The 14,003-nt window shown below is 34.9% G+C and overlaps 2 protein-coding genes across 4 annotated transcripts in view; one reads left to right on the top strand and one right to left on the bottom strand.

The window, feature by feature from the left end:
* LOC125061140 (catenin alpha) overlaps window positions 1-14,003 on the bottom strand; it is a 47,452-nt gene continuing 33,449 nt past the window's right edge. For 2 of the 3 annotated variants that reach the window (XM_047666363.1, XM_047666364.1), the window contains exons 16-24: window positions 9,499-9,650; window positions 7,244-7,316; window positions 6,234-6,301; window positions 5,244-5,425; window positions 4,415-4,520; window positions 3,978-4,112; window positions 3,098-3,214; window positions 1,917-2,087; window positions 1-1,612 (exon numbers count right to left, since the gene is read on the bottom strand). In XM_047666363.1, coding sequence (XP_047522319.1) covers window positions 1,923-2,087; window positions 3,098-3,214; window positions 3,978-4,112; window positions 4,415-4,520; window positions 5,244-5,425; window positions 6,234-6,301; window positions 7,244-7,316; window positions 9,499-9,650 — 998 coding nt within the window. In that variant the 3' untranslated portion in view covers window positions 1-1,612; window positions 1,917-1,922. Of the gene's footprint in view, window positions 1,613-1,916; window positions 2,088-3,097; window positions 3,215-3,977; window positions 4,113-4,414; window positions 4,521-5,243; window positions 5,426-6,233; window positions 6,302-7,243; window positions 7,317-8,753; window positions 8,824-9,498; window positions 9,651-14,003 lie in introns of all 3 variants that reach the window. The other variant, XM_047666365.1, reaches the window with a different exon arrangement.
* LOC125061142 (acetylcholinesterase-like) lies at window positions 11,657-13,908 on the top strand. Its single transcript, XM_047666367.1, has 4 exons — window positions 11,657-11,857; window positions 12,063-12,456; window positions 12,522-13,368; window positions 13,585-13,908. Exons 1-4 carry the CDS (start codon window positions 11,681-11,683, stop codon window positions 13,775-13,777), a joined length of 1,611 nt encoding a protein of 536 aa, XP_047522323.1. The 5' UTR covers window positions 11,657-11,680; the 3' UTR covers window positions 13,778-13,908.

Here is a 14,003-nt window from a genome sequence, read left to right on the forward strand (position 1 = left end):
TAAAAATTATATTTTATTAATCAAACATATGAACGTATAAATCACGCGGTCGGATCTCGTACTATAAGGGTTACCTGCTGCTAAAGATAATAAATATTTAAGGTAGAGTGAAAGAGAGTTAACGCATAACATCATTAGTCAGACGAGGATAGCGAATGCCGCCTGTGCGACGCTTTTAAGCCATTGCGCATGCGTCGAATGTTAGTGTTCTCAAACTCAATAGATGCGGCATTTTTATTTAGATAAAAACCACGTTATCCATAAAAATTTGATTTTTAGCAAATAACCGATGAGCGCACTAATCCTGCAGCCGGATCTCGTACTAGGAATATATAAATAAGTTGGGATGGTATTTGGGATTTTTTATTAGAATGCCTACCCTGCAAAAGCAACAGCCATTCCAATAACTCAATGTTCAAGACTTAATAATTAACCCACTCCAAGTCAAATCCTACTGGAATTACAGTGTAAACTCTTTCGTTATAACGAAAAACTCTCTGTAACACAAAAATAAGTTTATTTGGTTTAACACAAAACCCATACATTAATTCTCTCTTTATAACGCCACAGCCATTCTCTATTACGAAGAAATATTTTCATATTTAGACATCAACATATTACTTAAGTGTAATTGTTTTTATAATCAGCTTACAAAACTAGCCTATTGAGGTGCCGACATTTCTAAGAAAGACTCTTGAGGTCAATAACAGCGTTTGTTATTGTTAATTGCATTAACACGTGTGCCATTATTCTTAGAAAACATAGCCCGTCATGGCAAAACACGTAAGGCAAAATTTTTAAGATTAACCAATGGATAGTAATAAAATTAGAAATTATTGTAATTGGTTAAATTTGTTTTTTCTCTTCCTTCCATATAACGAAAAAAATTGAAAATGAAATTCGTTATTAAGAGTTTTCACTGTATTCACGAAACATAATATCGTTATCAAAATTTCTTATTTATATATTTCGTAGTATAAGCTAAAAAATAGTAACCTTAGTTAAGCCGCCGAAATTTTTAATCTAAAAAAATCTTGTCTTATAAAATTACACTTACATAATGGGTGTGTAAAAGTTACTAAATGTAGCTCTCACAGTACCCTCAGTACAAACGTTGTCGAAAGGAGAATGTCAATCATCTATACAATTATGTCATCTGTCAAATGTTTATGTCAGTTGTCGATACGATGATTTAATTTGGCAAATGTCAGTATGAATATACATGTGGCATCGATACTATGATGATTATGTTTAGCTCGAAGTGCGTTTTCCATTTTGCGTATTGTCTATGCTAAGGATACAATTATTCTTGATACTTGAATATACTTAGAATATTTTGAAAAGCACTTACTTCAATAAATAAGTAAACTAACATTGTTTAACCGACTCGACGCTTTTAATTTCTATTAATAAGAGGCTAAGTATTTAGACAGACCAAATACAAAATAGAGAAAAGTTTGACTTATCAAATCTAAGAATTTAAGGAAAACAATACTGAAAAGTTATTATAAATATTGAGCTACCGTTATTATTGAAATCGACAATATTGTCTAAATTGAGTAGATACTTGAAGTATTATAAAATTAGTTCTAATTAATAAATATCCTGTAAGACCTGAAACAAAAGAGTCGTATTAAAAAGCTATTACTATTTTTTTTTTCAAAAATTATGAAATTATGTGTTTCGATGTCTCGTTTTCATGTTAAAAAAAAAATTAAAAATCCCCCTCCCCCTGTAAAATTCATTCAGTAAATCTCATTCTCAGAGCTTGGCCAGATTTTGCTGGGTGGTAAAATTGTCTAGCACATCTCAAATATAAAAAGCTCCGGCGCATCTAATTCTCTCTTCAACATATAAACATTGCAATCTCTATACCAGGCCCTAAGAGTATTCAAATCATAATTATTGGACCAAACTCACGTTCAAACATTGTCAGCGGGGCTCTGAAACTCCGCGAGAGCGTGGATGGGACTGGGCTGTTTCTTCTGACTTCCGCGACGGACCTTCGCCCGCACCTCTTCGGGTTTCTCTGGTCTGATCAACGGCTTCTTCTCAGGCGCTTTCATACGCCACACCACGATCGGGGACTAATCAAACAATCAAATTATTCAACGGTAAACTCGACGGGTCAGAGGGCAGACATTTCTGCATTGGTCCTTCGAATCGGAGTGTAAGAATTTTAAAAACCTGACGCAGAAATATTACTGTCCTATGTCCTTTTTTAAGTGTTTCATAATTATTTGTAAGAATAGAAAATAAAGAGTAAATATACGAGACAGATAGAATAAATATAAAAAAAAGCGTGCAGCTGATTGTAACGAAAACCCTGTACTTTCAAGCATTCTTTTTCATTTCTTAGTCAATTTTTATCATTTTTATAACATTTTTACAGGACTTTTGTTACACGCTAAAGGAAATGCAATACATCAACTACCGAAATGGAATAAACAACTAATTAATGCATTGTCTGTGCTTTATTCATGCTCCATATAATAAAAATATAAATCTTAGGAAGCTCGGTTGTTTAACTGTTAAAAAAGCATTAATATAAGTATAATTTTAACAAAAAATTTGTTATTGCATTTTTTCAAAGAAGATCTGTTTGTTTTAAGCATAGAAATGATCTCAAATACCACAGGCTACTTTTTATTTCCTAAAAGCCTTGGATTTATAGATTTGACTATTGAAAATATAATCAAAGATTAATAGTGTAATTCAAGTGCCTCGTACACTAGCACTTACATAGTTGGTCTGTCCAGCGAGCAAGCGGGATACAAATGTAATAAGCATTTAGCCATAAGCAAAGCTGTTTACTTTATATACATAATAATATTATTTTTATTAGTAATTTTAAAATTCTGTATTTGTTCAGACACACACACACTCATTAAATCGTATGATTTATATAATACATATTTACATTTTTTTATGTTTATTAAGTAACTTCAAATTTATGATCGTAAACAAAATAGTGTCTAATATATCAATATCAAGTTAATTTAATTTCTTAATTTTAGAATGGTTATTATATAAGCATAAAATTAAATAACATGTGACCCATCCGCCGCTTGACCGCGCCGACCGTGACTTAACTTACAGCAATAGTTCCCTGTCGAGTGTACTTGGTGGAGGCGACGTACGAGGCTTTGACGGTCAGCACCACAGCGTTCATCAAGTTCTTGGCCGCTTGGATCAGGGAGGTGGCACTGTCCAACTGAAAGAGAGAACGACTTCAACAAAGTATTCGATTGCAAACAAATTAATAATTGGCCTTCTTTCTCTAGACATTCTACCCCAGGCACACAAAGAATTAGGGGCCATCCATAAAGTACGTCACACGAATATTAGGACTTTTGAACCCCTCCCCCCGTTCCGTCCTTGTCATAGGTTGTCACATTTTTATAACCCCCCTCCTGATGTGACGTCAGACATTTTTTAAATTTATGTATGTATTTAAAAATAATCGAGAGAAAACAGATATTTTCTATAAATTAATTATAAATTATTAATAAATATAAATCAAGTTCGTAAATTTTTAATTCACATCCAAACTTATCGTTTCAATATTTTAAATTTTAACATGTGACGTCACAAAAGTATTGACCCCCCCATGCCCCATGTCACACGATGTCACACTTCGGTGATACCCTCCCTGCCCATTAACGTGTGACGTACTTTATGGATGGCCCCTTAAGGGAATCGCTGAGAAATACCGCCTTTGGACTTCCCACATACGTTTTTGACCTAATTGTGAGGATTTATCATTTGACTGGGGCCTCACAACCCACAAGTGGCAAATCAGATTACCAATTTAATTATAATCTGTGCTGTGAATGGGTATCTGTATTAAGTTACTTGATTCTGACAAAAATAACTAAAACATTTGATGCTAAAATCTAAAACAAAGCCTACATACTGCCTGCCAGTTCAGATCCGGCTCGAAGGACCACTCTCTAGAAGAAATTTTCAAAACTCACCCCACTGACAATGAGCTCTCCGGATATATTCTGCACGTCCGCCTTGACTTTGCTCGTGATTTGAATCTGGTGGCAGTAGAGGGCTATGCGCTGCAGATACGCCAACAGATCCTGCTTGGTCGACGACTCTGGGCACTGAAATGTATATATATTTCAATTATTATATATCACAACTCGTCGTCAGCATTTCAATCTTCTTCTCTTTTCTTCTCTTTCTAACAACGAACGCCGTAATATATTTTTTTGTACTTTAATTTGGCCTAAAGCAAGCACATCTTTGTGTAACTCTTTTGAGTGTTGATTGAAAAGAAACAATATATAAGATATAGAAGACGGCACAGAAGAGAAATTAACCACAGCCTCACAACCAACTGCAGAGAAACCATTTGAAGAGTTCTAATATAATCTATGAAATTTTAAAGAAATCTATTAGTAACCTGTTCGGCAATCTCCCTCGTCAGTTTGTCAAGTTTAGTCCCGGCCTCTGAGATCTTTTTGGCCGCGTTGATGACGTCCATGGTTGTCTTCAGAGGACCACGGCCTCTGCAAAGGGTTTACACAACATAGTTTATTAAACGTTGCTTTCAATCGTTAAATTTAGTCGTAAATTACATTTTTCTAGGTCTAAACAGTTCAAACTCATCAAATCTGATCATATTAGGTAGCAAATATATAATATAATGGGCACAGATTATGTAATTAATAGTGGACTAAAAGATTCAGCGTGCGACTCTCATCCCCGAGGGAGTAGGTTCGATCCCCGGCTGTGCACCAATAGACTTTCTTTCTATATGCACATTTAATATTCGCTCGAATGGTGCAAGGAAACATCGTGAGGAAACCGGCTTGCTTACTCAAAAAGTCGACGGCGTGTGTCAGGCACTGGAGGCTGATCACCTACTAGCCAATTAGATTGACAAATGATCAAGAAATAGATACAGAAACCTGAGGCCCAGACCTAAAAAAGTTTTAGCGCCGTTGATTTTTTAAAAGAGAACCTACCCTGTCATATCAAGTTTACAAATAACTGGATATATTTTTGTGAAACTTATGTTTACATTAATTGTCGCACATTTTAGATGTAAGATTTTGTAAAATAATTAGTAGATTTAGTACTGTGTGTGTTGTCGTAAGCTTAATAAATAAATAGATATTAAACTGGATGGGAATTCGGTTTCATATCGATCAAATGAGATTGGAATTGGCACTTAATGAGATAATAAAGGGAAATGATTTTACGTAGTGCCCTGCTGGTGTAATATATACCTTGTGAAATCTGTCATCTCTAGCATGATCATGCACATGTGCTTGGCCAGCATGATGATGTCATTGCCCGCGTCGTCCCACTTGGCAACTTCGTTGTCGAAGGTCATCTTCTCACGACGGAACAACTCCACTTGCTGGAGGATCTTGCGTTTGTCTTCTTCCGTCATCTTTCGCATGGCTTCCTGGAATTATAAGTAATGCTTTCTGAACAAATTCTCCACACCAAGTAATTAGTTCATCATGTGTTGGACAAAAGGTATGTTTCATGTCAGTTCCTATAGTGTAAGTAATAGTCTTTTTGTAAATGTTTCAATCTATTACTATTAAATTTGTGTTGTTCATATGTGTATGTATTGATTTGTATGTAAATGGTACCATACTGGAGTATCTGTAAAAGTAGCTTATTAACTCTACTAAAATTTGTGTCAAAAAGTCAAGGTAAAAAATCATTTATTCACACAATGTATACTTATGAACGTTAATAAAGAAATATACAATGCTCCTAATTTTACATTTACTGCCAGTTCTCAAATCAAGGGCGTAGAACGGAAGAGAAGAACTAGCAATAAACTCGCCGCCACTCTTTTTAATCGACAAGTCTTTTGTTTTACACAACGTTTGTAAGGAGCTGCAACCATTACACCGTGTTCCACTTTGATAGTGTCTCCTTCGATATAATATAAAAAGATGCTTCACATAAAATGTGTCACTAACACAAAAATACTCTCCCCTACAACCTGCTGCCGGAAGTTATTAGCCACAAAGTACTTAATTAATGAAACACACACACCAGCTTCATTATACACACACATCTTAACTGTCTGCACGATGACGCAAAAATACATTGATAAGTTTTTTCATTTTTCTCGCTCCTCAAACCTCAAAGTTAGGGTAAATTTCAGACAACACTGTGACCATATTTTACATTACATATACCTGGAGACACCTGAGCAGTCTCTGATAAATTTGTTTTAGTGATAGACAACTCACCCTCGCATTGGTGATGCCACTGATGTCAGGGTATTCATCCACGCCATGTTCGCCGGTGTGTGCACTCGCTGAAATATACATACAAATTAAAACACAAGAGCGTGGAGATGTTTTGTTTTATTCGCCCAATAAATAACAATGAATAGAAATTAACTCCCTCGTCTAGAATGAATATATCTGATACAAAATAGTTCACAAGAACAGAGTGTCTTCTAAATACGAGACTGATAGTGTAGTATTCGACACTTTCTAAGTTAAACATCCTTTTTAGTATAGGTTAGGTTAGATCGTAAAGTTGTCTTGTCATTGTATACAAATACCCTGGTAAGGTAATTTATTTGTATCATCGTGTGATAGCTTCAATCCAAATCCTACAAAACGACCGATTATTATCAAATTTATTGTGGGAGGTCTGAGGATAGGTGGAAAACATTTTTTATACTTTAAAGTGATGATTTGGCATTAAATCTGATTTAAATAGCAATATAAGTACTGTAATAAACTTTATATGGCAACACAATGATTCAGTTGGGTTGTGACCCAGTAAAAATGTGTGAGGGCTGATAATCTACTTGCCTTAACAAAATTTTTGTTAAAACAGATTTAGTTCTCTGTTGATGCTGTAATTGCGACAATTTGTTTACAAACAATACTACTTACGTCAAAAAACGTAAATTAAATAATATATTTTTTAATAACACCTTACTAAGACCGATTTAGCTTTTATGAATAAGATATTTGGCTGATAATTTATTTCCCTTATATCTTTATTAACCTGTATTCGACAAGATTTAAAAAAAAATATTGGTCTTTAATAAAATGGCTTATTCAAGCTTGGCCAGTAAGTTTACCGCTTCGGTACTAAACTCCATTTAAAAAACGTTTTTTTTTTTAACAAAAAAGGTGTCTAGTTTGCTTTTAATTATTGAAATTGTTATTAATGTTGTGTGCTTACTGGATGAAAAGCAAAATATTGCAACAAATGTCTGCCCGTAGCCTAAAATACTCACATCGGCTCCTTGTCTCCATGGTCATGTCTTCCACGGGTTCGAACTCCGTGTCCGTATCGAGGTCGTCGCTTGTCTAAACACATGCAAACACATACACTTACATGCAGAGCGTGCAATGATTTTTGAATGTAATTCAATGAATTTTATAAGCCCATTTAATTAAAACAAAAAAAAAAACAATTATAAAATGAATCAGTCTCAAATTATTTAACCAGATGTTATGTATCCAAATATTAACATTTAATAAATTTATAATAATGGTTATAAACTTATTAAAATATTTTAACAGAAAAATTCAAAAACCAATAGCTCTTGTCAACATAAAAATAAACACAAAAACAAATAAAACAAAACAATGACCCAGAATACCAATAATAATTTCGTTAATGGATGATTTTTCTTTTCCGATTCATTGCCAACATAAAGAAATGATGCAGACATCACCTATGACCTAACGGCATCTCCAACTACTAAAGGCAGTCTAAGGACGAAGAGTCTCACTTAGTTTTCTTAAGTGTGTGTCAATATCATGAACAGTGGCGTAACAATACAGGGCTGGCAAAATGCCACGGGCCCCCGACCAAGAGATATTATGTTCTATGGATGAATGTGTCTAACACGCATTTAGCTAGCGTGGGGACTACAGACCGTTCCCTCTCGCCTAACGCCCGAACCCAATAACCTATCCCATTTTGATTTCTGAGATATAAATCTTGATCCACACGTTGTAACAAGTGAGCCAATAACCAATCGACGGATAGTAATAGACATCTGTCGATACAAGCTATCTATGGGAGGTCGGATCGGCGTCTGTGGATAGACCTTTGTATGAAAATGACAGTTGATAAAAGCTCGATTCCAACAGTTAATTATTTTAACAGATGTTAACAGACACCAGTTTTATAAATAATTAAAAAAGCTGTTTTTTATGTCTTAAACATAGACATGTATATTTTAATGTTATTTGTACGGTTTTATTTACTTTATTTGGCATTGATTATTATCAAATATAAGTGTAAACTCGGTTAAATGGAACGATAAAGAGCATTTTATCCGTCGTAAAAATGGATTGTCTTCGTTTGGTTAGGTTATTGGGATGCAGATAGGAAATCGATTGACTGTCAATGTCTGATTGTGGATTAATTATTCGGTTCGGGCGTAAGAAAGAAGTCCTATGGCCATTAGTGGGACATATACAACGCGTAATTGAGTACGCCGAAAATATTATCTAAAAGTTCATTAAATCTAAACTGAGTACAACGTGACGATTTTTACTGATAGGGCCCTATCAAAAGAATTTGCCGCGGGCCCCAGATACGCCACTGATCATGAAGATACTAGTCTGGATTTTCATGTCACAAATCACTTTAATCAACCCTTTTGGCGAAGTGAGTGTCCTCATCTCTCCTGAATTTGACTAACATGCAGAAAAGACAATCAGAAGCATAAAAATGACAAGGACAAAATAACACCATCAGTAACAACAGACAGAGATCACTATATTTCTCACATTTACTGCGTGTCTCGAGAGTGTACTGCTCATCTAACTCTACGTCTTCAGGGTCTAAATCTTCTTCCTCCTATAAATCGGTTTAAATATTTTATTACATTAAAAACTTTCCAAAAAATAGTTGCTTTAGGATCTTTTCGATTTTGTGTTTTTCTCTTCCTTTATATTTCAAGTGAGTTTTCGAAGTGAAACTTCTTTAGGCGCATGAGGGTAAAATTTTTACGGAACGTCACGAAGATTTGCAGCTTTTTTGTTTAAGAAAAGGGAGAGAGAGAGAGTGAGAAGGGCGAATAACCTTATAGAAATTCTATTTTTTAAATTAAAATTTCTTAAAGAGCATTTATGAAATATTAGTATTTTATATTTTATGCAAAATAATTTATTGAATTCTCAAATCACGTATTGTAAATTAAAATGCCACGTGTGTTTACTATCGATGAAATAAATTAAAAAAAAAATATAATTTGTATTAATTTTCGACACTTAATATTTTCATGACAATTAAATTCCTAACATATCTTCCTTTTTCCCTCCCTCTAAGTCTCGGAAATTATTAGATTTGTATAAATATGAACAAGACTTAAAAATTAGTTTGCCAAAGAAGTTTCACTTCTGACATGTGTACTTTGTACGCGCGCACTTTTTTATTTTCTAACCGACTAGAAACCTTTAAGTAAGTAGACCTGTATCTATAAGTCTTCTGTTGGCCTACTATTACTCCCATTTGAAACTTCAGCCAACTTACCCGGTTCATGAGCACAGCGCGCCTTATCTCCCTCACACCGTCATACACAAGTCGAGAAGCGTCAATGAAGTCATTTTCGTCCAGGCCTGCGTTTCCACCGCTGCCGAGAGCCGAAACTGCTGCATCGACGCGCACAGCGAATTTCGACATTACTGAAAAGATTTTTATTATTAAACTATTATATACAATTGAAAGGACCACAGTTAAAAATAAAATATGTTATTATGGAATATAAGATACAGGTATCACTTATTCCACGTAATTAAATTATTAATCCCTACTCATCGGCACAGAAGACAGAGGGAGAGGTTTAGTAGCTTAGCATATTTTGATAGGTCAATATTTCAATTAATTTTATTTATAGAAGCCTATCAGACACGCAAACAGGCAGATTTGTGGAGAAGCTAGCCAGCAGGGGAGTGTCACATCTCTCATTTCCTAAAAAGGGCCTTTATTAGTAAAAGAGTTGGCATCTCCTGCTGGGCCCAGGCGACCACTATGTACTCCAGAAGTACTTATGATAATTATCGGGAAGTAGGAGCCCACGGGTCGGTGGAGTAGGAAGCTGATTACACCCTTATATAGATCAATAAGAGCCATAGAAATATGTCCCTCAGTTAAGTAAAAAAAGCCATATAATTAATATGTATAATTTAATCTCAAAGACTATTTTAAGAATGTGTTTTTAAATAGTTGTTAGAGTTAATCTAATAAATTATGCATTAGACAAATGTCAAGGATTGGCGAGCAAGGCCGGGTCAAAAGTTAATACAAAACATTAATAAAAAATGTTTTATCATAACAATGACCTTGGACCATGGTCAATATGGTTTTACCATACCATAAACATCTAAATTTCGAATATGTAGTTATCTTGGTTATGGTTTAAGTACCAGTTCGGATTATCAGTTTTTATTTAACACGTCACAAAACTGTACAACTTATAATAATTAAATTATAAGGACAACACAATGGAAGGGACCACCCCGGAAAACAGTGGGTAGGCCAAAAAGTATAGCAGGAAAAGACTGGCAGATTATTGGCAAAGATAGAGAGAAAGAGGTACAGAATGGATTGGACGAGGCCTTTACTCAAGAGGGGTCCATAACCACAGGCAACTAACATAATGTTACGACTAACGTTTAGGTATAAGTAAATTCTAACAACAGAGAGCAGTGTTGGCCTAGTGGCTTCAGCGTGCGACTCTCATCCCTGAGGTCGTAGGTTCGTTCCCCAGCTGTGCACCAATAGACTTTCTTTCTATGTGCGCATTTAACATTCGCTCGAACGGTGAAGGAAAACATTGTGAGGAAACCGACATGTCTTAGACCCAAAAAGTCGACGGCGTGTGTCAGGAGGCCCAAACCTAGAGGTTGTAGCGCCACTGATTTTATATGGAAATTTAGGAAAATTAATTGCCCTTGAAAGGTTTTATAAAATAAGGCAAAAAGTGCAGTATTCAAGTTTTTCTAGACTTTTTTGCTAGATTTTCCGATTTTGTATAAAAAAATATTCAGTGTAATGGACAATAACTACAGCTTGTACTTATAAGAGCGGACTTTTATAAAAACCCATCTCCAAGTTACCAAATCCATAATCAAGTTGTCACTGAATTTTTATCGACTTCAAGGTCAGCGTTGTCCTCGATTGTGAATTGCGAAATTTATCAACATCGAGATTAATAACTCAACTTCACAAATGATGAAATTTTTGCGTGCGTTTTCATATTGTGTATGAAGATGTACTTTATATAAATTAATATATTTTTTTAATAAGGTATATCAATTATAAAGGATTATTTTTTTGGAAATTTAAATGTTTATTTTATTAAAGTACCCCACATCATATAATGCATTTTTTACTGTATAAGATTCAATCTATCTATAATTTTTGACAAAAAGACAAAAATAATTTTTTAAATTTATTGACAGTTCTTCTCTTCCGTTCTACGCCCTTGATTTGAGAACTGGCATTAAATGTAAAGTTAGAAGCATTTAATATACATTAAATTTTTTTTGACGTTCATATGACGTACCTATATGATTAAATGATTTTTGAATTTGATGGTATAGGTATTTTATTAAAGCTATCATGTTAGTAACACAGTTGTAACCTCTTTATCTCGTTATCCCAAATATCTAAAACACTTGAGATATAAATTTTTCTCGTATCATATCCCATCATGTTGTCAAGGTGGATGTTCCTGCTCTGGGCGAGCAGCGCTCTTTGTGAGTTGCGTTTAGACCCCCTGGTGGACACCAAGCAGGGTTTGATCAAGGGTTTGAGGGCTGATGATGGAGACTATTCCATGTTTCTTGGAATACCGTATGGAAGGGTGGATATGGAGAATCCTTTTGGAGTAAGTAACAATTCAAGTTGAGAATTTTGTTATTAATTTTATTTATATTTATTTATCTGTAACCACGATAGGTTCGTCAAGTATTCGTAAATGATAACGTCAGTTTTTGACAGCTCGTTTCAAAGCGCTGTGTATGTGTATGTGTGTGTGTATATAGTTTTTGATATAATTTAATTTACGTATTAAAAACTCCTCTACGTTTTAGGAATCCAAACCTTTCCCAAAATTCGAAACTGCCTTTGAAGCGTATGACGATTCGGCAATATGCCCTCAAGTTGAGGAATTCAACAATACAATCGTTGGGAACTTGGACTGCCTACATTTGAACGTATACGTGCCACACAGTGCTACATCAAGAAACAAGCTACCAGTGCTGGTTTGGATTTACGGAGGAGGCTTCAGAATAGGATTTGCCGGCCGATACCTATATGGGCCAAAATATTTAGTCAGGCACGATGTCATTTTGGTCACGATAAACTACAGGCTGGGTCCGTATGGTTTTATGTGCTTGGATCTACCGGAGGTACCTGGGAACCAGGGATTAAAAGACCAAGCATTAGCTCTGAAATGGGTTAAGGAGAATATTAATGAGTTTGGAGGTGAGATTCTAATTTAACTTACAAAAAACAATTACTCAATTACTAAGAATAACTTATTATTATAGGTAACAGCAATAAAATAACGATTTTCGGGGAAAGCGCCGGTGCTGCATCAGTTGAATTCCACCTCCTATCCAACCAAGAACAGCTATACCACCAAGCAATCTTGCACAGCGGCTCAGTGTTCGGCACATGGGTTTTTACAGAATCTGACAATACCGTCCCTTCAAAGATAGCCAAGCAATTAGGCTTTGAAACAAACAATGTTTATGAAGCATTAGATTTTCTCAAAACCGTTGATGAGAAATTGGTAATCGCAGCAAGCACTGAACTATCTCTCTATCAACATCCGTGTGTAGAAAGGGAGTTCGAAAATGTTGATCGCTTTATACACACACATCCAATAAACATTGACGTTGTAGCAAAAGCAAAAGGCATGCCCATTCTAACAGGATTCAACAGTCAAGAGGATTTAATGGCATATGCTACATTACCAGACAAAGATTATGAAAAATTGAATCCTTTTAATGATATACTACCTTTAGTTTTTGATATGGACAAATTGCAAGGATTAGATTTAGTGCGTCATTTTTATATAGGAGATGATAAAATTACTTCAGATGTTAAGTGGGATTTGATCAACTTCAATTCTGATATTAACTTTAACTATGGAATAACAAGAAGTCTAGAGCGGTTCCTCAGAAATGGCGCTAATGTCTACAACTATTTGTTTTCGTATGAGGGTGGCAGAAATTTTGTCAAGAGAAGATTTAATGTGACAGAGGGAGAGGCAGCCCATGCTGATGAATTGGGGTATTTATTTGATGTAAGCTTTTTTGATGGCATGAGCGAAGATGATCAATTGGTGATCGATAGAATGACAACGATGTGGACGAATTTTGTTAAGTACGGGTAAGTTTTTAAGCTTGTTTTAAATCAAAGGATACCAAATTACAGGTTGTTAATATACACTATATTTGTCATACATTTTATACGCTTCTTACGTCAATAAAACAAGTAATGTTTCATTTCCTAAAATTTTAAGAACCGAGTAATTTTCATCGACAAAAATAATTGTTTGATATATATGAACCTAGTCATTATTCAACATTTATCAAAATATTTCAGAAACCCTACACCAGAGGTGACCGATCTTTTGCCCGTCTCATGGCCTGCAGTCACTAAGGACTCCCACAACTACCTCAATATAGACAAAGAATTGACAACTGGGAATAGACCCTTCACACACAGAATATCATTCTGGGAGCTCTTCTATACATTAAATGAAAAGGCAATCAAGGGATACGTTGACAAAGTGTAGACCCTACAAGAGTTACAAATGCAAATATGTAGCCTAAACCCCTTATGTATATGAAGCTGTTCAAATACAAAAATTCGGTCAGCGCGTTTGAAAGCAATTGTAAACATTAAATAAATTCGCCTTTATATCCGTTAAAGATGTTTTATTTTATATTGTAATACTCCTGATAAAGACGATTGTAATCTATGAAAACATACTAATGTCGTTTGCTTAATTGCACGTCTCT

Source organism: Pieris napi, chromosome 23, assembly GCF_905475465.1.
Source record: "Pieris napi chromosome 23, ilPieNapi1.2, whole genome shotgun sequence".
NCBI lineage: Eukaryota > Metazoa > Arthropoda > Insecta > Lepidoptera > Pieridae > Pieris > Pieris napi.